This window comes from Acipenser ruthenus, chromosome 9 (genome assembly GCF_902713425.1).
Source record: "Acipenser ruthenus chromosome 9, fAciRut3.2 maternal haplotype, whole genome shotgun sequence".
Classification (NCBI taxonomy): domain Eukaryota; kingdom Metazoa; phylum Chordata; class Actinopteri; order Acipenseriformes; family Acipenseridae; genus Acipenser; species Acipenser ruthenus.
The window spans coordinates 51,663,750-51,689,151 of NC_081197.1; the positions used below are offsets into that span (position 1 = coordinate 51,663,750).

General features: G+C 37.4%; 2 protein-coding genes across 2 annotated transcripts in view; both read left to right on the forward strand.

The window, feature by feature from the left end:
• The window catches only part of LOC117405769 (uncharacterized), a 75,198-nt gene extending 59,676 nt beyond the window's left edge, over window positions 1–15,522 (forward strand). Inside the window, exons 24-27 of the mRNA XM_059030215.1 lie at window positions 848–2,414; window positions 9,048–9,238; window positions 10,813–10,960; window positions 12,063–15,522. Of these exons, the coding sequence (XP_058886198.1) occupies window positions 848–2,414; window positions 9,048–9,238; window positions 10,813–10,960; window positions 12,063–12,223 (2,067 nt within the window). The 3' untranslated portion in view covers window positions 12,224–15,522. The remainder of the gene's footprint in view (window positions 1–847; window positions 2,415–9,047; window positions 9,239–10,812; window positions 10,961–12,062) is intronic.
• Window positions 15,523–18,479: 2,957 nt separating this feature from the next.
• LOC117405842 (alpha-1,3-mannosyl-glycoprotein 4-beta-N-acetylglucosaminyltransferase A-like) overlaps window positions 18,480–25,402 on the forward strand; it is a 39,024-nt gene continuing 32,101 nt past the window's right edge. Inside the window, exons 1-2 of the mRNA XM_034923658.2 lie at window positions 18,480–18,667; window positions 19,177–19,479. Of these exons, the coding sequence (XP_034779549.1) occupies window positions 19,386–19,479 (94 nt within the window). The 5' untranslated portion in view covers window positions 18,480–18,667; window positions 19,177–19,385. The remainder of the gene's footprint in view (window positions 18,668–19,176; window positions 19,480–25,402) is intronic.

Consider the following 25,402-nt stretch of genomic DNA (forward strand, 5'->3'; position numbering starts at 1 on the left):
ATAAACTTATACAAATCCGGCCTCTTTCTTTCTAACTCAATTAGACGGCCTACATTTTAGCAATGAAGAAAAAGAAGTACAACAGCTGTAGTGTAGTGTAGTGTAGTGTAAAGAACAATCTTTTAAGTATGCAATAGCATAGCAGAATTAGGACATAATGGAATCAGTACAGATCAATGGCAGTGTAATAAAAGTTAGCTTTACAAATGACAGAACCATTTAAAATAAATGCAAACAGCATGCAAAATATATATTGTAAAAGAACTGCTGCCACACGGGTTCGTCGCCCCTTTAAAACATGACCCAACACACACAGGAATGGATTTTCTATGCACGGTTGAGCTATTTTTAATAAACACAAAATAATAAAAACACAAAATAAACACCTAGCTCTTTCGGAGCACTAACTAAACTTTCGGGAACACCCTGACTACAAGTAGGATGGCTAAGCCGTTTCCCCACCAAACAAAATACCAACAACAAAATCACACAAGTTTACACAGCTTACGTTTTTTCCTCTTGACTGCTCAGAAGCAGAGCACCTCTTCTGCCTCCTTCCACTCAGCAGCCCTGAGCAGTCTGGCTGCTCCCTTTTTAATCCCCCGCACCTGGTATTAATTTACAATAGTCAGCAGGTGCGAGTGATAATTAAAATTGAATTAAACAATAAAGCACAACAATTAAACAATCAAACCAAATACAATTAAATTAAATAAATGTGCATTCCGCACATGTTTTTCTTCAGGGAGGCTTTAACCCCCTCCCTGCTGTCTTACAATATATATATATATATATATATATAGTTAATGTTTGATTTTAGCAGTAATTCAGTTTTTTGTCCTTGCAGAATGTACACAGACCCCGTTGTGAGAGCCTGAATGAGTTGGACTATACCCTGTTAGAAAAAGAAGAGGAAGAAGAAAATGAGCCCCAAGAAATAATAAGATGCTCTTCCTATTCTAGCCAAGTGCCTAGGACAGGGATTTTGACTGCTCTGCTCAATAAAAAGCCCACAGTGGTCAAGGCTTCTGACACTCTAATGGAACAGCAGACTGCGAAGAGTACAGATCCAACAGAAAAGGAGAGTGCCCTTTGCTTGCTGCGTAATTCTTCAAGTTCTTACAATACCCAGGGCTCTACCTTTAGCAAGGCTTTATCCCCAGACACACAGGATTCCAGTACAACACGGGAATTAAATCCTGTGACTGTGCATGCTAAAGTTGAAACAAACTTCTTAAAACTTGAGACAGATAAAACAGTACCGGTAAAACCTGTAAGCATACGAAAAACACAGAGTAAGGATTTGATTAAAGAGATCTTAAATACAGGTGCCGGTGCACGTACTGCTACATTACAAGTAAGAGAGGACACTGAGAATTTCCAAATGCTAGATACGAATATTGGTGATAGCACCTTAAGAGATGTTCCCAAATCAGAAGCAAGTAGCATTTTGTGTTTTGTGAACATCAGAGAAAGTATAAGCAGGTACACACAAGATCTGTACAAGGTGGCACAATCTGAAACCCGCACTAAGGAGCTGCCTTCAGCTTCCTCAAGGACAGTTAATAGCCTGCATTCAAAAGACTCAATGGAAAACTCAAAATTATCTCCCCTGAAAACTAAATCAATGCATGAGGAATTGCCACAGAACAAGCAATCTTCAGAACCTGCTAAAAAACCTATTGATAGTATTCCAACTGCTGAAAAAGAAGAACAAGTCATTACAGTACCTGCCGATGTAGGTAGGGGGGCTGATGTCAAACCCCTATCTCAGCAGTCATCATTTAAGAAAATGAATGCCGGGTCGTTCCAGTTTTCTATTTTGTCCGCCTGGGATCGTCCAAGAATGGGCAGCTTCACAGGGACAGAGCAAATGGAGATTAAGAAGGATAATTATTTTCAGGGGAGTACATCTTTCCATCCCAAACCCAATCCTGTTGTCGGGATGGAGAAGGAAGAGACACCTCCCAAAGTAGCAAAGGAGTCTTGTGAAATCACTAGCAAAAAGCCTGCTGACTCTGTCGTTGCTGCAGTGGGGAAAGACAGCCAAGGAGAGGATAACGAAGAGAAGTCTCCCTTTGGCATTAAACTTCGTTCTACTTCGTTATCCCTGAGATACAGAGAGGGATCTTATCCCGACTTCAATGTGAAACGTCACAGTGCGGAGGTATCCACACTCATGGACACAGGTGACTTCATCGGGCTCCCTAATGGTGGGAAAACAGATGACCCAAAGCCATCAGATGTCCTTGGTAGCCCTTTTAAAGACAATGGGAAAATCAAGGCCAAATCCTCTGAGCAGCTCAATGTAAAACCCCCCTTACTGAGGAAACCTGGCACGACAGATGTGTCTTCAGTTGGGACCAAGAGTGAAAATACAGAAGGGGAAAGGTTGAGTTTTCATAAAAACAGCGGTAAGACCTGCTATATTGTATGTTTTAACAGAAAATTAACAACTCATTATAATGAATGATGTAGTTTTTCTTCTGTGTGGTAGGAGCCCTGTATTAATTCCCAGAAGGGTTGGGCAAACTAGTGTAATAAAACAATACAAGGTGGATTGTCACTTTCTAAGTGCAGATGCAGTATTTGGAGACAATCTATGTGTAGAAAAGGCGCTCTAATATATATGGATATATATGGACTGGCTAAAACTCAGTTGTGGCTAATCAGAACCTGAATCGTTATCAGTTCTCCCTGTCATAGTTGTATGAAATGCTGTATTATTTGCTTTGTTTAATAAGCAGGTGTCAGGATGTGAGTGGTGCGTGGATAAAAGGAAATGTCCAAGCAGTACTTTAAAGTGTAAAACATTCACACTGTAATAATAATAATCCAACCATATACCAACAATGGTATAGGGTAAGTTTTCACGGTTGATTTCAGCCCCAAATACAGTTATAATACTCCTGTAACCACAATCCTTTGTGGCCGACTTTCGGTTTCCACCAACCATCGAGTCCACCAGTCGAGGGGAAGCATACCTCCAACCTTAAACAGCGCCTTTTCTGGTCGGGGATGGAGATTTACAGCTAATACTTTCGCTGTCTGTCACAGGAGGTCACACCGTACAAGAAAATGTAATCATTTTCCTGTACATAGTCTGATAAAAGAACAGAGAAAATATAATTATCTAATAGAAATCTGCACAGGTTCTGAAAATCCCTGCATTGATCTTTATTTCATTATTGTGGGAAGATACCAGTGTATACTTTTTTATTATATGAAAACAGTATACTGGTTGAACAGCAAATGTAAGAAAACCAATGTGAAAACATTGTGCATATTGCTGTTTTTTTATGCAAACAAACCATAGCCATACTGACAGGCTGGTAAGCAGGTGCGTCATCACGATAGAAAAGCTGCGATCGGAAACACTGAGTTCTTGAAAAGGTAAAAGGACTAGCACAATAGAATAGAGTTTTTTAATGTTGGGCCTATTTTCAGAGTCATGTGTATTCTAGTGAAAGAGAGTCAATGGAAACCCTTCCCTTGTTTCTTTGTGTGAACATTTGTTTCCTGCCAAAAGCTGGATAGTTTACAATGTCTTTAGACAGATTCTAATTTCCTAGTTAATTTGCATTAATGAGATCATTGACAGAGAATGCAATCATCTGGTAACATAGAAATCCAGAAGCTCATACACTTGCTTTTTTGTTGGGAAGATTAAGTCAAAACATTAGTTGAGGTTAATGAGTGTATCTGATTCTGGGGATTATATGGAGTCTGTCTGTCTTGTTACATATATCGAGAGAACAGCTTATCCTTTTATAATGAAAATCAGTTTTTTGAGTGTATTGGACTATGGAAGAACCTTTCTGTCTGTCTGCCTGCCTATGTGTCACACTAAGTTATTGTATTTAAACCTAGAGAAATGCTTATTCAGCTGTGATGAAACCTTATATTTACAGCCTGGGTGGACAATGAGTGTCACGGAAATTCTTGTTTCGAAATTACAAAATACATAAGAACATAACAAAAGTTTGGGAACGAGAAGATGGCTTTTAAATATTCCCAGTGTTTTACTTTTACTCAGCTTCCATTTACTCTGTGCTCAATTTTAAGTAGTCTCATGGGTTAACTTTATCTATACCAATTAGGATTTTATAGACTTCAATCAAGTCCCTTCTTTCCATTTTTTTTTCTAAGGTGAAGATCTTAATCTTTATTATATCTCATGTCATTAAGTCCTGGGATCAGCCTAGTTGCCCTTCTCTGTACCTTCTCCAATGCAGTAATGTCTTTTTTGTAATGAGATGACCAAAACTGCACACAGTATTGTAGGTGAAGTCAAACTACTGTAGAGCATTGTATAATCTTAGTGCAACGGGCAGTGTTATGTGATACATTACAGATTTCGTACCCTGTCGTGAGATGAGATGTGGTTAAAAGCTCTATGACTAGATCTGTTTTACACTGTGCTTAAGATGCTTACTTGTGGTGTGTGTAGTCGCCAGTTCTTACCCAGCCTCTTGATATAATTAGCACACCCTCTCTAGACATGTATTCCACACTTTTTGCAATATAGCCTTTTATTTTATTTTTTTTCCACTATAACCTTTTTAAAGTTGTTGTTCCCTATTTCTATCCCATTCATGTTATACGTATCCTAGATTTGTATACCCAATATGCAATACTTTACATTTTTTAACATTAAAATGATTTTGCCAAATCCCTTTTACTTAACTGGACCACTATTGCCACAAATTTAACAATATTGCCTTGTGCATCTTGATCCAAGTAATTTATATTAATGAGGAACAGTAAGGGTCCAAATACACACCCTTGTATCACACCACTAAGTAAGGTCCACCAAAACAGGTTCCCCATAGTGTCACATCAGCACACATTTCAGCAAGTTCTACATTTTATAAAAAGCTTGAAAAAAAGGGGTTGGCCACAGGCCAAACTCGGCAACCGCCCTGCGCGGCAAATTTAGGAGGGTGGCAAAAAAACAAAAAATTAAAAGGAAGGAATCGGCGTTATGTGCGAAGCAGAGAAGATTGCTTTATGGAGAAGCCATTCGAACAAAACTTTGATAAGTTAATCATTTCAGCTTATGTGAATTTACGGTATTCTGACAGTAAATAGCAATGCTAATAAAATGTGTTCAATTCCGATCTCTGAAGTCCTGAATCAATTGATACAAAAATAAAAATCTGAATTTTGCATGACACTTGCAATATTACTAACCTGTAAATAGACATTAAATACAATTTAAATGGAAGCTGTCCCGGACATTCAGCGGTAAAACTGCTTTGTTTTTAACTGACTAGCCAAGCTACTGTCATTTTCCTACTTACACATGTCGTTATTTCTGGGGTGACCAGATGGCTCTGTGTTACCGGTGAGACTCCCATTATCACCAATGCATTTAACAGACAGGTGTGTAGGGTTATTCAGTTGATCCCTGATAAGCCATTTGTGTATCTCAATTACAACTAAGAAATGTAATAATAATAGTGATAAACGTGTGAAGTACTGTATTTCGTGTTTGTGGATTTGCTGCGCATACAGATGGAGTTTGCTGCCTTCATGTTTAATAATATCCTATGTGCTTTAAGAAAAAAAGGTATGCATTGGGACTTGTGCAAGTATTCTAAAAGCATGAAGTTAGTTTAATTACAGTGCTGTATGTAATTAGACTGACAGTATTGGGGAAGGTAGAAGTTGGCATGACAATGTCTGCCTTGCCCTTTCTGCTAAGTTTTTGTACAAGTTTATATTTTCAAAACGTATGGTACATTGGGAGGTTATTTTTTTGATAAAGTCATAGAAACAGTTTTGTTTTCACCTTAGAAAAAAAGTTTGCTTCCCAACACATTACTAGATCATTTGACAGGACAGATTAATGTTAATTTGTGTTCCATAATGTGTGCTATGTAAATTAAAAAACTATGTCTTTTTGGTCTGCTTAGCTTATTCTAACATTAGTGTCTGCCCACAACCATCGTTTTAAAATGGTTGGATATTTCCCTATAGTGCTGTGTTCTTTTGTAGAATAGTTGTTGAGCAAGAAAAAGCTATTTGCAATAACAAAGGAATGTTACTACTTTTGCCAAAACATTAATTTTCAACCAGTACATTTCAGTTTAAAATTATGATGTTATTAAAGTTATGAAACAGCCCTTTAAAAATTCCATGTACTGAGGGAAACCCAATTTAAAATCTGTAATGCACAAAGAGCGATTGCACAATACAAGCTGAATCAAAAACCTGTTGATTTTAAAAACTAAATAAAATAATCATTATCTGACTGATTTAAGGGTGCCATGCTAGACTTTGCCTAGGGCGGCAAGTTGCCTAGCACCGGCCCTGGTTGGGCACAGCTGTTATTTGCAAATGTGCTTTTAACAAGCCAGGTCCTCAAGAAGTAACAGCCCTGTGCTTCTGCATGCTGGTAATCGAAGTGGAACACAGAATAGGGACCAAAGTCCATTTGCCTTATACGTCAAGTTTTTTCTTTATTGGTTCACCAGTGGTTTGCAACGTCAAAGCAAACTTGTTTGAAGGCATTTTATATTGCTCTATTTGTTTTGGTTTTTTGTTTGTTTGTTTTTTTAACTATATAGTAGGTGTGGTATAGCGTAGTTTAAGAGAATTGTACTCCTTTGAAGGTCACTAGGCGGGCCACTTGTTATCAGGGTTTACCTTTAATCTTTAAGATAAAGAGACACTAACCCTTCTCTGGGGAAGACGGTCTCATCCAGTTATTGTCAGGCTGTCAAATCTAACAGCTTGAAGCAGAAGAATTTCTCTTGGGCTGATTATTAAACTGAGATAATACCTAATCAATATGGTACAATAAAACAATAACAAAATACTATTGTCTTAATGCATTAAGGTTCATTTCTGTGAGCCTTTGCATTCGAATCTCAGAAGTATCATAAATACGATACCCATTTATAATGCCTGAGGATTTTATGGACATTAAAAAATACACAGTATTAGTAATAAACAAACAGAAAACTGCTTATATGCTCCGCTGCCGTTTAGGCTACACTGTAAGTCATTTTAAAAATGTTTAACCATCATATTATCATATCAGCAGAACTCATTTGAAAGCATTATATGACCTGTTTAGTAAAAAAAAAAAAAAAAAATCAACTATAAAAAATAAATAAATTTAATTAATAATAATAATAATAATAATAATAATAATAATAATAATAATAATATTGAGGTGGTGTAAATTTATGCCACTTAATTTATGCCGCTAAGTGATCAAATGATGTCAACAGTTTGAAAAATGTTGAAAACATTTTCTGATCAGGCACATAAGTTATATTAACTAATAGCATTTCCACATAATATGTGTTAAACCCACCTTACAAGTTTTGAAAATACATGCCAATGTGTTACTTAGTATTCAAATATTGGCCTTGATTTGTGAGACGAATCTGATGCTTTGCAACAGAGCAAGTTTTATTTATTATCCCCTGCTGAGACACAGTCATATGTGGGCTGTCTGTCTGTCTGTTCATCTATCTGTATGTCATTATTACATTTGTACAGATATCTAAAGTGCCTTATCGATTCGATAAGTGTTACAGTATGTTATATTTTTGAGGGAGTGTTCTGGAGTCTCATGCAAAATGAGTAAGAACATGATGACGGTACAGTACCTCTGTGAATTCATAATTTTTATAAAAGAGTATTTTTTCCTTCTTGAAGTTTTTGATTTTCCAAGAGATCAATTTATACAACCAGGTACAAAAGAAATATGATACAGTTGCCACCGCTTAGAATGAGCATGTTTGTGTTAACGTGATTCGCCCGCAGTAAGAGATGGATGGTATAAACTCCCACACAATAGCCTGACATTCAAAACGTCCCCAAATCACCTGTACAGTAAACAAAACGAACATGCGTGTATGCAGTTAAAAATCTTTATTAAGATATGCATTAAAAGTAAAAGTATGGACAGCAACCTTTGTCAGCGTTTTCTAAAAAAAACCCAATTCGGTTTTATATCCTGATGCTGCTCCATAGCACGCCACAGTGTTAAACATGCAGCATGCACGCTTACATCATCTGTGTCTGTTTCAGGCAGAGCGTCCTGGTCGCCAAGGTGACACAGCTCAGAATTCTTCCTCTGACAGTCCCGCTGGTGTTGTCAGAGTTTCAGTTGTATTTTCGTCAGCACTCTCCTCCTCAACTACAGAAACCCCAGCTTTTTTGAAGCAATGTTACATTGTTTACTGACTGACAGAGTTCCAAGCATGCTTTAGCAAGTGCACAGCGTCTAACAGTTATTTACACACAGAATGTTCATGCTGATCCTCATCGTTTTCTCTTTGCAGCCATGCTTGCTGTTGCAGTCAGTGCTGTTTTTTCAAACTGTAAACCCAACACTGCATACAGGGATTAAATAGCCAAGGTACAATACAGGGTAATCACTCAGTAACGAGGTACAAACAGCTGATTGATCGACCTGTCAAGCTTTTACTACAGCAAAGTGCTGCCTCTTTTGTATTGAAATCTATGTGAATGGCAAGTAACAAGGTGAAAACAGCTGATTGGTGAATTAGCAAGAGCGATTACTACAGTATAAGCAGTGCATTTGTTACTTAAATCTATGTGAATGGCACATAACGAGATCCAAACAGCTGAGTTTGCCTGAAATATACGGTGTGCTTAACATGGTATAAACTATGCCTTTGTTATTGAAATCAATGGGAATGACAAACTGTATTTGCTCAACATAAATGGCAAAAAACCCTGGACGGTGTAAGTGGTGGATACTGTAGATACATTTGCTGCTTATAAACCCATGAAATAACTTACTAATAGTCTTTTATAAATGATCCTCTTCTACAGAAGCTGATTAGCAGTAATCAGGGACTACCTTACCTAGGTTAATATGAGGTAGTTCAAGATTAGCGCTTTGGGGTCTTTGAAATCAGAATTAAGCTTTCACTCTCAGGAAAATGATGTAAAATGTTGTGAAATACATGGTATAAATATGTGATTAAATCCCTGTCCCTTTCATATCATTGTATCTTTAATGTGTATTACATTCCATGTTTACTTCCTTTGGATTACAGAAAAAGGAACTCCTACAAAGAGCATGTCAGAGGTGACTAAAGAAACTGCAGCTGTTGCCAAGCCTGCATGGATTAACATGGCCAGACTGAAACAAAGAGGATACCAAGAGCAGCATAATAGTACGAGCAAAGAAGAAAAATATCTGATCCCAGAAGTGAAGACTGACAAAGTAAAACAAGGAGAGGCAAAGGTAGCAACTCCACGTGATGCCTGGTTTCTACAGGCAAAAACACTTGTCCAGTTGTGTTTATGTTGGCTTTTCAGTGCATTGTAGAAACCCTACTTTGAATTATGGGGCTAACAAAGAGGTTAGTCTGAATTCAGGGTGCCATGTAGAAATCATGTTGTCTTAAAGGGATAGTTTTATACACATCTACATTTTCTGAACATTTAATAGCTTATTTGTTTAATATCCCATTATTTGTGTTTAATATAATGTAATTAATGTTCTGCTTAGATAATATTAATTATGAATGTCCGAAATGTGGATAGTTGTGGTTGTAAAAAGGAAACAGGTAAGAAAATAAACACAGTACTGCTAGTATTTGTGCAAAATATGGTTCAGTAGATGCAATAGCCTTTGCAGATTGATTTTTCCAGCCCTACATTGTGTCTAAAAGGATAATGAGCAAGAAGAGTTGAATGAAATTGAGTAATTTACTGGTTGATGCCAGGGTCTCCTAGTTTTTGTCAAGTGTCATTTGTCAGTTGACGGTCACAAACAAGGACACCAGTATGACACCGAATGGTATGTCCCTCAGTGTTTTACTACGGTATGTCCCTCAGTGTTGTAATACGGTATGTCCCTCAGTGTTTAATACGGTATGTCCCTCAGTGTCTTAATACGGTATGTCCCTTAGTGTTTGTAAACAGTTGTTTTATCCCCTGTGCTTTGACCCATTCCTTTAAATAAACATGCACACACAAATTCAGTATTTCACCTGGCCAACTGACATTTAAACCAGATAGGTTTGCCTTGGCAGTACTAAGACTTTAATACAGATTTAAACACAGAAAACTACCTTATATGGTCATTTTTATAAAACCATATTAGGATTTGTGTGCGTTTGTCTGGGGGAAGGGTTGTTCTCAATCCACTTTTAGTAGAGATAAATTTTTATCACAAATTAATAATTAATCTATTTATTCAACATTATTAAAACCAGGCTATTACTAACAGAGTCAATAATAATTATGCATTGGGGGTGGACTTGGCAAGTTACAGGATGCAAGATAAACAATAAAATGACATTAAAATTATGAGAAATAAAATGACATTGTTAAATTATAGAATAAAAACAATAGTACCACCATCAGCTCTCACTGCTACTTGCCATTTACCAGATAGAGCACTTACTACCAAACGCCAACATGATAGTTTGCCGCCCCCATCAACATTTGTATCACTTAAAATATATTGGGATGGTTTTTAAGCATTTGCACATACTCCACTATGAATGGTATAAAACGAGAAACACATTGGTTGCAGGAAGGAACAATTGAATTATAGCTCAGAGTAGTTTTTTGCTGCCTTTATATGGTTAAAAATATTTCAAAGGTTGTGATGCAAATTTACCATACCAATTCACGCATAAAACAGTACTTACATTTACTTAATGTGACCCTTCAAGGGCAATGGTCACAGCTGTGGTGCTGGATTATTATTATTATTATTATTATTATTATTATTATTATTATTATTATTATTATTATTATTATTTATTATTATTTTTTCATGCATGCATTTCTTCATTTATTTTTTAGCAAGAAACATTAAGGCCTCAATCTGAAGTCTGGGTCGACAGAGTTCCTTCTCCCACCCAGCGGACAGCCGCACTGGATCACAGGCAGGACGTCAAGATGGAGTGGAAACAACCTCAGCCCACTCAAACCACTGCACTACCCACACCAGGTACTGTATGACACAACACCAAACACTTATACATACTAGAGCACAACATTTATTGCTAGGCCCTCATTATTAAACAACCTAGGTTTTTTCATGCAAGGCTGTAGATACATTTTTCTTTATATATAGTACTTGCATGCCAGCACTGGTATACAAGCCCTTGTTAAGAAACTACACTATGCATCTGACCAGACTTGGTCTACAATGCACCTGACCAGACTTAACTTTGTTTAATATCTAATTGAAAGATAACAGTTTGTTTGTTTTTTTTGGTTGTGTTTTTAATGAATGTAATATATTGTAATATATGAATCGTTTAAACAGAGCTGTTCAGTTTACTGCAGGAGCTTACATGTTTACAAAGTGTGGCAGCCGTACCACTGAGGTAACATTCTACCAATGTCTCAAACTATTGTAGTAACCCTAGTGCTATCATTGCCATTATCATTATTAAGTACTGAACAATTGCATTAGGATAAATGCCCAGAGCCTCCGGTTATGATTTGACTTTCAAACAGATTCAAATTGGTTTTATTTTTGTGTTCTGCAAGTTTGTTGACATGTATTATTGTTTGTTTATTTAGCAGACACCTTTATCCAAGACGACTTACAGAGACTAGGGTGTGTGAACTATGCCTCAGCTGCAGAGTCACTTACAATTACGTCTGACCTGAAAGACAGAGCACAAGGAGGTTAAGTGACTTGCTCAGGGTCACATAATGAGTCAGTGGCTGAGGTGGGATTTGAACAGGGGACCTCCTGGTTATAAACCCGTTTCTTTAACCACTGGACCACAAAGCCTCCCAAGTACCAATCCTTTAAGAACCAACTCTTGACTAAGTCTTGTGGTCAATCTGCTAATAGGAATTGGGCGAGCATTAATGGGCCAATGGCCTCCTCTCTTTGTTAACGTTGCCTTGATAAGGTAGTCCAAGGTTAGGGCTAATTGGTGTCTGTGAAACCAGACAATCCGTTTTAAAGTTACAATACATACACATGAAAATTGTGAGACTATTTTGTTGTTGGCCTTGTATGTAAAACATGTAATGTGCTCATTTTCTAATGAAGGATTAACCGGAATTATTGTCTGTGTTTTGATGTGCAGAAGGGGTTCCATCAACAATCATACTAATAAGCACGGAGAAAGAAGAAAAACCCCAACTGAGCAAGGACCTGCCAGTGCCTACTGCTGGAGCTTGTCAGCCACCATGGATGGAGCTTGCGAAGAAGAAGTCCCAGGCATGGAATGACATCTCTATGGATTAATAGATCTGCATCCCCAGAATTGTACCACCTATTATATATGGCACACTGCTGTATCACAAACATTTCATTGGTGAACAGTTTAATGTCATTAGCATGTGAAGAACTGATTCCATTTAATGAACTGCTTCTTAGAGGGTGAAGTGCAATAGTTTTGCTGTATGTTAACCATTTTTTAAATGTTCCCTAAAAAGATGAAAACAAAGTAGGCCTCGTTCTTAATGACACTCCTAAAACTGGTTTTATTATTACACTTTGATTTCTTTTTTTTTTCATAATTTAATTTGAGTATTGTAAGTTAGTGGTCTAAAATTTAATGAAACCTCACACAATTGTAGATGAAGAAATATTTCAATCAGGATTGTATATTATAGTAGAAATTAAAACAAATAAAATTGCTTCTTTATGAGGGACATTTGTTTATAACACTGCCTTTATTAGTATCTCCGATAGTTGTAACACTTGCAGTTGCATCATCTTTTCCTTGTAAAATAGTTCCTGTAGTCACATATAAATTAGGGAAACTTTAGGACAAGTAAACGTGTTTGTCATTATTTTCAAGAGCAACGTCAAATTACATTTTTTAAACTTTCTTTTACCTTTTTATGAGTAGTGCAGAGAGACATTACAGTGTTTTGAACTTTTTTTAAACCCCTACAACTTATCAAAGAGCCTGTAATTTCTCTTGCAATCAGATTATGCCAGTTATTGCAGTATCTGATCTTACAAGTACAATGTACACTAAATTAGATTGTGTAAACATAGTGTTATGATAGCACAAATTAAATGGACATGTCTGAGTATTCTCAAATAAGCCCACTGTAAAAAATACAGTCCTAATGGACACTAATGCTAGCCATACAGATTCACTAAACAGATTGAGGAAGTGCAAGGGAAATGTAAAGTTCGAACTTAAAAGTTTCTGGTATTTTCAAAATATTTTAAAGCACTGCCGCAGGTCATAGGAATAAAATCAATACAGCTTGATCAGATTGCAAATATCGTACAAAAGCTGTATTAACTTTTCCAGAGCCAAGGTCTCTTGGTAAATAATTTACATGTAATAAATAACACAGTCATTTTTAGAGAAATTTAAAGTTGCACGACAGCCCCCCTGCCGGTCAGTAATGTGGAGAGGTTACTTGGATGTACCAGGGAGGGACAAGCCTAACCGGTCAAGGCTTTGCTAGCATTTCAATGTATATATTGTTTGAAAATCCAAATACAGGTACATACTCCAAAATGTCCTTCTTTCAGATGTGGGAATTCTAGACTGAATTCATTGATCTGGTAAAGATAATGAAATAGCTAGGACATCAATATTGTATCTTATATCCAAGCATTAGGGGAGTCAAGTTACAATGATATACCTCTCACACAGCACAGGTTGCAAGTTCAAAATACTTTATAATCTCATACGCACACCTTTGCACCATAGCATAACATAAAGGGCTGTGTATACATTTTAAAATATAGTAAAAACTTAAAGACTTAACATATTTTAGGGGATTTTTTTTTATTACTTTTGAGGTTTAGGGTCATCATATACTGGCCAGTAAAACTACTGATTAATGATTGGGTTAAGTTATGTTTTTGGGGATTGGAATAGTATAGTGAAATAATACATAATACTTGGTAATATATTATAACAATTGTTATTACTAGTAATTGTAACCCAGTTAACATTTTAAGTGTTATGTATTTGTAAAATGTGTTTTGCCACAAACATGATTATAAACAGTTTAGAGATATCCGCTATCTATTTAAAAAAAAAAAAAAAAACTATTAATGGGTCAACATCTTTACTTAAGGAGTTAGAATGCTGAAAGAGTTCATGACAGTTCCTTGTTTTTTTTTGTTTGTCAGGTAAGCAGTCTACTTTTCTTACCACAAATGCCTCACAATTTTACCGTCTCCTCCTACACCTTTTGTAATGTGGGGATGTTACTTTAAAAATTAAACACTGAATGTTCTAAACATGACAACAATAATACATATAAATAACTGTTTTCACATCTCATTAGCAGTCATGTTTTATTATTCAACAAAAAATTCTCAGACATATTTTCTGTAACATAATATATTTTCAGATTCATCTCCACTATGTAATTAAATGTATACTATATATTATACACATATATAATATCTTATTATGTGTATTCTGTTTAGTTTACTGTTGTTTTAGATCATCATCAAAGTTCTGAAAAGACAGTTGGGGATACAGATCAGTGTTGTACAAGCTTCAGTGCTCAGTGTTCACCCAAGTGCTTTACAAGAACACTAGCTTGCTTTCCCACCTCATATCAGAAAATCAGCCTTGAGGATTCTTAATATGACATGAAGAAATGTTTGAAAACATAGATGGATACAAGATCTTCATGTTTAATGAAATATTCCTTTTAATGAAAGGCTGTCCAAACTAAGAGCTGAGAAAACAACTTTACCTAACAGGGTTTTGAGTGTACTGGGCTCTCTCTTGTCAACCCCACGGAACTGTGAATAGGAGGATTTTGTTAAAGAAAAGTGGAAGTGGTTGTCACAAGAAAGGGGTTTACGATTCCTAATGCAACAACAAGTGTTAGTACAGCGCATGCAGTATATTGAAATGTAGTTCAGTTTAAAATGTCTTCCTTCGGCCTCAGTGGAAGCTTTGCATTTACGATTTCAGTTCCCTCTGTCTCTGGAAACACGGCCTGGACATTCCTGAGGACTATGCAAACTCTCAAAGTCTGTCAGACAAGTTGTCTATATATATATATATATATATATATATATATATATATATATATATATATATATATATATATATATATATATATATATATATATATATATTGCAGAATACATTATACAATTATATTAACAATTTAATCAGTTGAGTTGCATGAGTCATGTCAAAGTGTGTTCTGCATATACTGAAGTTGTTTCTATCTTTCTGTGCCCTGTATATTTTAATTTACAATATACACTACCAAATAAACCACATGTGCAGTTTATAGTTGATGAAACCATCTGTTTAAAATGAAACTGAATGAAAAGAACTGTAGATAGTTATACCATTTTTTTAATTATTATTTTTACTATCAAGTCTCACCAGATCAAATAAACTTACAATCACTTACTTCAATGTTACATGTACTTATATATGACAAACTATATATATGTGTATTCTAATGATATCATGTCCTTAATTCCAGTGTAATTCTTATATGCAAAGGACATATCAAAGCTGTAGCTCACATGATTCATTGTAAACAAATGCTTACTGTACCTTACATGAATTAAATTACATATGCATTTTATAGCACTGGAAATTGTTTATTTCAATCAGATTCCATTATCTCTGGGGTATATCTACTGAATTCTGCAGTTTTGTCTTATAAAGGAACACAAACACGTCAGAAGTAATTACTAATTAGCAACTGTGCGCACAGGAGATACAGTAACTGTAAGAATCACTAGTACAACAGCACCACCTAGGGGTTCTAGAAGTGTGTTAAGCATGGCAGTAGGCAATTAAATCCTCAATCTTCTGTGCACAAAACGGATATATATCACAATTCTTATAGGGCATTCCACAGTGCCCTGGAGGTTCCACCTTCATAGTGGGTGAGGGAGCAGTTCAGTCCACTGAAGGCTGAATTGAGAATATCATCCAACATTTCATACTTGTGACATAAAGTAGATTTAAACGCAGGTCTCCACAAGTGAAAGGCTTGTGGATTGACCCAACTCCTTGTTGTTTAGCCACAGTACATTATGCTATTATATCTTAAGATCAGCTTTTGGTGAGGGTGCATCATGCTTCTTTGGGCCAAATTTAATTAACATTCAACTGTGTCTTGTGTCTGCATGTTTTCACTACATTGGGATTGGGAAAAGTGCTGCTATGTTAGGAATTCTCATCTTTAAATACACTTTCTGCATCAGGGTAAAATTACCTGATTAACTAAAAAGATCAGTGTGACAGGATGAAGTGGTGCAGTGTACAAAATGATTGTCCAGACAGTATATATCTCCCATAAATGTCTGTGTTTATTTAAAGTAACCAGCGAAGGTATGGGGGGGGGGGGGTACACGGCGGGTTTACAAACACAAACAATAAACAAACAGCAACAGCAATTGTATTCCACGGTGCACGAAACTGTGCTCTTCAAAACCCGAGGATGGCAGTGCGTGTCTGTGCTGTGCAGTGAAGGTAGTGCTCAAGGGGTAAATGCTGGCTCAGTGGCACCAGCTCCTTTGTAACACACAACACATAACACAAGAGGGAGAGGAAGAGGTGGAGGGGGAGGTAGAGGTAGAAGGACAGGTAGAGGAAGAGAGGTACAGGGGGAGGTAGAGGTAGAAGGAGAGGGATAGGTAGAGGTAGAGGGGGAGGTAGAGGTAGAAGGAGAGGTAGAGGTAGAGGGGGAGATAGAGGTAGAGGGGGAGGTAGAGGTAGAGGTAGAAGGAGAGGTAGAGGTAGAAGGAGAGGTAGAGGGGGAGAGAGATAGAAGAGAGGTAGAGGTAGAGGGGGGGTGTCCTGTGTTGTTCTGTGCTGTATTTACATCCAAGTCCGTGTTTGTTTATGTTCGGTGCGTTTTTGTTAAGCCTATTTGTTTTGGCAACGTGCCTTTTCTTTTGTTCCTGTGTTTTGTTTATTGTTTTATTATTTAATTACACACGCTTCACTGTACCTTCTGTGTCTGAGTCTCCCTTCCTTGTAAACAACAACCATTGCCAGTGATGCTGCCCTGTCACAGGGTTCTTTAAAGCAGGGTGAGGCAGGACAACAGATGGCCAGGAAGGCAAGCTGATAATTACTCAATTATTAGCTAACACAAACCACAAACTAATGTCTCTGCTATTAAGTGAGGGCTGTGATATGCTGCTCACGCACCAGCAAACAGCTATCAGGGTGTGTTCTAGGTAGTGAGAACAGGCATCTGCTCTCTTCCCCTTCCCTGGTTTAACTGAAAAGCTGTATTCCTGCTTTTCTTTTTTTCATGTGGCCAGACTAAATTGGCAGGCAAATATCCAATTTAAGCTGACGGAATTGTGACAAATCCGTAACGGTGATTGGTTAATTTCTTATACGTGATTGAATTGACTGCACAACAGGTACAACTTCAGGCAAAGAGCAAAAATACTGCTTTGTTACAGCCTCTTTTTAAGTTCATGCAGAATACACCCCTCACATTTCTTATAACAGAGCTTTCTCTTATATGTGTATATGTATATGTAATGCAGCTTTTTCTTATATGTGTGCAAGGCCATCCTTATCTATAATAACACACTGTACCTGCATGTCTGGATCAGGGTCAACACCAAGAATATTTAGAGACATCAGCTAACCACAATTTGTGTCAACATTTTTCTACTTGTGTTTTTCCCACTCCAATTGTCAATCTTCTCTTTCGTGTAATATATTATTATTATTATTATTATTATTATTATTATTATTATTATTATTATTTGTTTATTTAGCAGACGCCTTTATCCAAGGCGACTTACAGAGACTAGGGTGTGTGAACTATGCATCAGCTGCTGAGTCACTTAAAATTACGTCTCACCCGAAAGACAGAGCACAAGGAGTGACACAGGGTCACACTATGAGTCAATGGCTGAGGTGGAATTTGAACCAGGGACTTCACCGTACATGTGTAACCACTTTAATTTTAACGGACTCGTCTCCCAGGGTTGCTTCTGCCCCCGAGGTACAGAAGGCTGGATGCATTTAAAACTACATCCACAAGGCGTACCTGCTGTCCTTTTATGGACTTGTTGTACAACTGCAAGATTATAGAGATCTACACAGAGCATTCACAATTTTACAGAAAACCGTTTTTGGCTATCCTCGATCAATAATTGTGTAGAAGATATTACTGAATGAATGCTGTTGCACGTTTAATATATACATATTATAAATGATATTCACATCATCCCTCAAAGTAACAGTGGAAACCACCGAAATACAGACTCGCAGGAAGACTGTAGTCTTGTGCTGCGCACTGAGACCGGGAACCTACAGTTTTTATGTATGCATTGCCCACAAACATTTATTATGTTTTTTTTTTACTTTTGACATACGCGACCAAGACCCCAAATATGTGCAAAAAGCGACAAGACAAAATTAAAAGCAGCTAACTACCTGCACAGGTAAGCTCAATTGCGCTAGTTTTAAGCGGAACTGCGATTCATGACTTTGAGGTGAAAGTTGATCGACAGCACGTGGTTAAACGGGGCTATTGTTGGCCAATAGCTGGGTTTGGTGGGCGGTACACAGACGCAGTGTAGTTTGATAGAGAATGCAGTGTGGGAAATGGAATGTTTTCAGAAAAAGAGAGTGACACTGACAGGAAGAAACGTTTTGTATGGAGTGGACACCTTCACAGCCAGGCTATTTATTGGTTGTTAACACGCTAACGTTAATATTTGTTTGGAGCATACATCTCGTAACACAAAGTAAGTGACATACTAACACTAAAAATTATATATGAATAATTCAATTGCATGGTGAAAAGTATTTGGAAAGCAGACAACTGTAGTTGCTGAGACTTGGATATGTGTGTTCTGTTGTTTTTCATTTTTATTATGAGTATTTTTTTCTCGTACTGTATAGTTTCCGATATTCGCATATAAGACCTTTTATCAGTTTCGCAAAACAATTCGTGGATTTCATGTTTCAGTAACTAAGATGTTATCACATCCAACGCGTAACATTTCATATATAATCTCCTAATCCATTTTTTTTACAATCACCAGACTTTCTGTGTTTTTGATCTAGGTTAGTCAGTCCTGCATGTTAAATTCGAGGCTATTAAGTTTTGATGTCTGAAATAAGCCAAAATAAACGATCAAAACAGACAAATATGGCCCTTCTGTGTTTTATCTAAAAAAAAAGTCTGTATTGTGGTTCTAATGGAAACATCTGTTTTTGTCTGCATTTTACCGTTTGCTTTTTTTTAATGCAGGGTCATAAAGAAGAAACAGGACGTAGTTACTCTTACTAATTACGACATACTTGGATTGGCGTAGTCGTGGTGCTGTGTTCCCTGTCCAGGCTGAGAATGATATGAGCCCTGTCTGTACTGAACAAGACAAGCCCCTTCTTACCGTTCCACGAGTACTCTGCTGTGAGGCTGTTCATCTGCCGGGATACGTACTGTGATGGTGAAATGAAATGAGGCTCAGAAATGGAACTGTGGCCACAGCGTTAATCTTCATAACCTCTTTTATGAGCCTGTCCTGGTATACAACCTGGCAAGATGGAAAAGGCAAGTATGAAATAGTGTCTGTAAGCGAAGTAATTACTAAATTAGATAACTGTTACCTATAGGGGATTGTCAAAATCGCATGCAAATAAACTGGGCACAATTCCCACACCAAATGTGGGAATATGAAACAAATAAAAACAAGAGATTTAATCCATACCTTTATTTATAGTGTAGTAGTCAGGAGTCTGTATTTTCCACTATGGGCAACTTGCAGTCAGTGAAAGTGGCAAATCCATCCCACAGTAAAAATCATCTTTTAAAATTGTTTATAGCATGTGGTCAGATAAAATTATATCACATTAAGTCTTTTTGTCTTATCTTGCCTCCAAGGTATCAGCCCCTCAAGTATTGTTCACATTAACTTGCAATTCATGATTCAGTTTGTGCTGCCAAGCAGCCTGTAAAGATAGCTTTTAATGTCACAGGACAGGTATTGTATGGTCATATTAAGGTCCTATTACTTGTAATGCAGGATACAATATATATATATATATATATATATATATATATATATATATATATATATATATATATATATATATAATGTGTGTGTAGAAGAAATTAGCTGCACCACATTGCAAGTGGAAAACAAAATCAACAGCAGAACAATCAGGGACTTAAATTGTTGTTGAGTTAAATAGAGGTAAGTAGTTTTGACTGGTAAATTGAACATGTGCTAGATATGCCAGGTCCTTATCAGAACTTGAGTTGCAGTGGTGAATGGTCAGCTGTAGGCGTTTTGTTAAATAGTCAAGTCTTTGCTACAGCAGGCTATTTGGGGAAGTGAACTGTAAATCTTAAACCAATCACTTCTATCTCTTCCTGTTAAGCAAGGAAGTCATTATAAAGCTGTGTTTGCCCAACAGCTTGAGGAAGTGATAGAGCATGTTGCGGAGTCCATTAATTGCTGTGTAAGAGTGGATACTGTGTTAGGCTGTTTCTTGGAGCCCTCTTTCTGTCTGATTCTGGGCCGCTCGGTAGTCCGCAGAGATGGGGAATAAACAATATTTTTACATTCACTAAATGTTGCACATATTATCAATACATTAATACTAGTAGAAATAAATGTACAATATTTTAAAAAGCAGTTTGCAAAAGTATTTAAAGGAATATCTTTGTCTTTTATTCAATCATTTATTCATTTAAATGATTTTGTGGATACTTTAGGATATTTTCAGTCAACTATAAATACTGTACTGTATATTTTATTGAAAGTAGAATTTTTGTTTTGTTTTAATAGTGCCCTGGTAATTATTTACCCCTATTTTCACGTCAATTTGAAATCTCCAATTTGAAAGTAATCTCACCCATTTGCAACCCAAATACTGGCTCAGGAGGACGGAAGATCAATGGGCATCCTCCTTTCCCACTGTCTATCTGATAACCCCATTTTACCTGGCACACCTAATCTGCAGAAGTTGCTAAAGTACTGAACGAACAGAGTTCAGACAGACTAGTTAGGCCTTGTCTGGCGCCTGACCAGTAGGACTCTCTGTGAAACGGTGAGGCGAACCAACGGCAGACGATTTTCCTCCCAAGCAGTGATCAGCAAATTGATATAACTGAGATTGTAAGCATCAACTTCCCCACGTCATGCAGCATGCTGGAGGATAACGGGTCAATAAACATTTGAAGGGGAGGTAGAGGGTCAAGATTATGCTGCTTGAATTGCAGAATAGTAACAATTGTTGCCAAACATTGCCAAGTGATGGATCACTTACCAGATCAGTTCACATCTGATTTGTCAATGTGTGTAGCCTGCAGTGTATTCTGATGAACGATTGTTCTGCTGGTAGCTGGAGAATTGTTTCTTAAAAAAAACCAAAAAACACCTACAGTATGTGCAAATCAGACTGGCCACAATTATCATTTGTGAAGGCTTTGGAAACCCAAACACTATTATTTCTGAAAGTGACCCTAAAAAAAACACTTTCAATTTACTGGCTCCCCAGATAATATCCATAGTACTAATACAGACTGACTGGGAAATCACTGTAGCCCCAGAAATGTTGACTGCCATGCAGTGTGTTAGATAGAAACCTTTTTTGAGTCACTCCCATTGCCAGTGGTGGCGCCAGACTTTCCCTAGAGGGGCAGAACAAAAAATTGAGGGGGCTACACCCCACTTTGTGTGGGCATGCATACAATACATTTGAATCATTTTCTGTGTCAGATAAGTGGACCTACGTGAACAGCATGCATTTAAATTTGTGCTGTATGTATTTTACCCTAAAAAGGATTACAAGAAAGTGAAATTGTCATGATATATATGATATATTTTCTTAAAACCAGCATACACAGGAACATCTTGTAAGTAAACGGGGACTAGTATTGTTCAACACAGGCATGGCATTTTGGGAACATTGATAAACTTAAATTAATGAAACACAAATAGAGATACGAGAGTCTGTGCAATGTATTTAAACAACGAAAAAAAAAATTGAATAAGCATGATTCATTTGGTATAATAATTGTGTAAAAAGTGCTTGGTAAAGTTTTATAAGCTCAAAAATATAAATGTGTCCAGTAGATAATTTAGTAGAAATGTTAAAAATAGCGATATAGGGATCTTCGTTCTATAGTAAGATAGAGGTGCATCAATATATTTTCACAAGTGAAAAGCTGTCCGTCTCGGTGCTTGCTTAGGTTAATGTGAGGCAGTGTGTAACTTCGCATGGCTTTTGTGGTCATTTTTTAAGGACAATTATTTAACCTAGATGGACACCAGTTGTCTTCTAAACATCCTTCATGTTACATGGGGAAGCCCATAACTGTTGTCAGAGCAGAGCTTGAAGATTGGTGGGAGGGGGACTTGTATCCAGACTGATAAAACTACTGTTGCACAATTCAGAATCTGTATTCCAGTAAAGAAAAATCCCTTTATTTATATCGCTGTAGCTACACTATTAAAATGCTCGGAGGCTGTTTGTCTGTAAGTGCTAACTATGTGTAACTGCATGTTTTAAAACAAACAAAAACCTGGACTGTGAGGAAAACCACTCTTCTGGATCCCAATATTCAATAATCCAGAATATGATGGGAATAGATACAGTATGTTGCATACTGTAAACATATTTACAGTACTCCAGAAAGAATTACCTGTACATACATCAATTGCAGAATATTGCAAATATGATGACATGGCTTGTATGCAAAAATAGAAAGGCAGACACTTCAGGTTGAAACATTTGGCTAATTTGTAAGCTGCTGAACATTCAAACACCACATTTGGAACACGTGTATATATAATACAACTTGTGTATTAAACATAGTGAATGTGTATGTGGTTCCTGGACCTCCTGGTGAACTTTGATTAATAAACCCAGATTCTATTTCTGGTTATAATCCTCGTTGGTTGTAGTTTATGATGGCCTTGTATGTTTCTCCAAGTGTTTTTAAAAAACACGCAGTACATGTGAGCATAGCTAATAGAAGCTGAAGGTGGCTGCTACAGTGCCCACACAACACTTTAACAGACAGTGAATGGGATTTCAATCAGATGTTGCACTGAAAAGATCTTGCCAGCAAAAATGAGAAGAGGAGTTCTGTATTAATGTAGAGGGATGTGTCGGAGTAAGCAACAAGCAGCAACACAGTCGGAGTAAAACATTTGTAAATGAAATGCGAGTTAAGCCCGATATCTTATGGGCAGAGTTGAGGTTTATACTAGTTTCTAAGCTGCGGTCTTTGTTTTTTCAAAAACGATTATCAAGATGTTTACATGTTTAAAGGTGGCACAGGCACACACTCCAGTACACACTGTTCACTGGAGGAATCGTTGTAGTTTCATCGTCCTTAATAAGTCCCGTTTATGAATGTTTGTATGTATATATTTAGAGATTAGGGGTCGCAGTCTCCCAGGAGGGGCCCCGGGTACACATACATCCATCACATTGTAATAGGATCAGGTCTTTTTTTCTTCTGAAGGCAGACCCTTTGCTATCGATTAGCAGAACGTGCCTTTAGCGACCGATCAGTGCAGTAGAGTCAATTTTCCCTGTTAATATTGTGTACTAATTGGCAGGGCACCGCCGCTTTAATGCCAGAGCAAACCTTTGGGCTTTAGTTCTGTAACAGAATCAATAATTGAGTGAAATCGTGTGAAGAAAAGCTATTCTAGAGCACCACTGGTTTATGTGGTTTTTGCAGCTGCACAACTGGAAATTTCCAATTTTTGTTTAAATGCCATCTCTGCCATTATCGTTGTGCATCACAAGACTAATCTTAATCGTTGTCTGCTTTACAGAGATTGCTGGTTTGTGGTGATGTTGGGAAATTTAAGTGAGTCATTTGAATAGTAATGCATGTGGTATGTTTGACATTGAAGCATGTTGTTGAGGAGGAAGAAGACGGTAATGGGTTTAGTCTGTGTGCAAACCTATGTATCTGATTTTAATTCAGAATTGCTGTAACTTGAGGCAGCAGTGTGGAACAGTGGTTAGGGCTCTGGACTCTTGACCGGAGGGTCGTGGGTTCAGTCCCAGGTGGGAGACACTGCTGCTGTACCCTTGAGCAAGGTACTTTACCGAGATTGCTCCAGTAAAAACCCAACTATATAAATGGGTAATTGTATGTAAAAATAATGTGATATCTTAGTCACCCTGGATGAGGGCGTCTGTGGTGTCACAGGATATAGTAGTCTTTCCCGGCACCATGTAGCATTCAGAATAAAACTAATTACTGCCACAACTGAGAGTCATTTTAGTAGGCTTACTAGGCTAATGGGTTTGTTCAGCACTACACAGTGTTGCAGCAGCATGTTATATACAGCCTGTGAAGTGTATGCAATATGGCTGCACAAGAAGATTAAATGCAAACGTGTTAGCCTTATGGTTATGCAGAGCATGCTTCAGAATTACCGAAGAGTCTTTCATTGTGCAGGGGTATTGAGACAACAGGTGGCAGACAGCCTCTCTGTCTGCCCGAAATAACAGGTCTGTTAGTGTGTGTGGGAATGTAAGGTTGGCAGGGATGGGGTTAATTCTGAGTTAGGTGAGTGAAACTGTGTTTTGTAGTGAAGGCGAATGCCCGGCCTATATTTGATTATTTTGTTTAAACCTTTTAGTAAACAAAATACACAAATGTAGGCTAGGCATTCGTCAGCACTGCTAAGTTACAAAAAACCTGTTTCACACCGTTACACTCACCTAACTCCTTCCCCCACACAAAGGAATTCTCCTCCTTTTTATACAGGTGTCCATTCTCCAATTAGCACTCAATTACCTAATTGGGGAATGGTCACACCTGTGATTGTTGGTAGGGGCAGATTTAACCCCATCCCTGCCAACCTTGCATTCCCCCACACACGATTCACAGCAGTAGGGCTTCCCTGCCACAAGGTCTCATAATGTGCCAAATTAAGTGTGCCAGATTTGAGATGCTGCCCTCCCGTTGTGTTTGCAGTGATGAATGAGACACATGAAAAAGATATCAAGTCCAATAAATGAGGCAATTAAATTGTTACAGAACCCTCTGCAGTGTTTACAACAGTGGTTCTTAAACTCGGGCCTGGGGACCACCTGTGGCTTCTGGTTTTCATTCCAACCGCTCGCTCAATTACTTAATTAGACCCTTAATTGAACTAATAATTTGCTTAATTAGACATTTTTACTTGTTTTCAGCTCTTAAACAGTTGCAGTTCAAGTTACTTATCAAATGTTACAAGCTAACTTGAAATATGCAACTGTTCAAGAGCTGAAACAAGTAAAAACGTTTAATTAAGCAAATTATCAGTTCAATTAAGGGTCTAGTTAAGTAATTGAGAGCTCGGTTGGAATGAAAACCAGATGACACAGGGGGTCCCCAGGACTGGGTTTGAGAAGCCCTGGTTTACAAGGAACACATTAATTTTGCTGTATCCTGTGTTGTCCAGCAAATGTATTTTTCCCAACATGTTCCTGATATGGGGGTTGTGTGGTGTGGC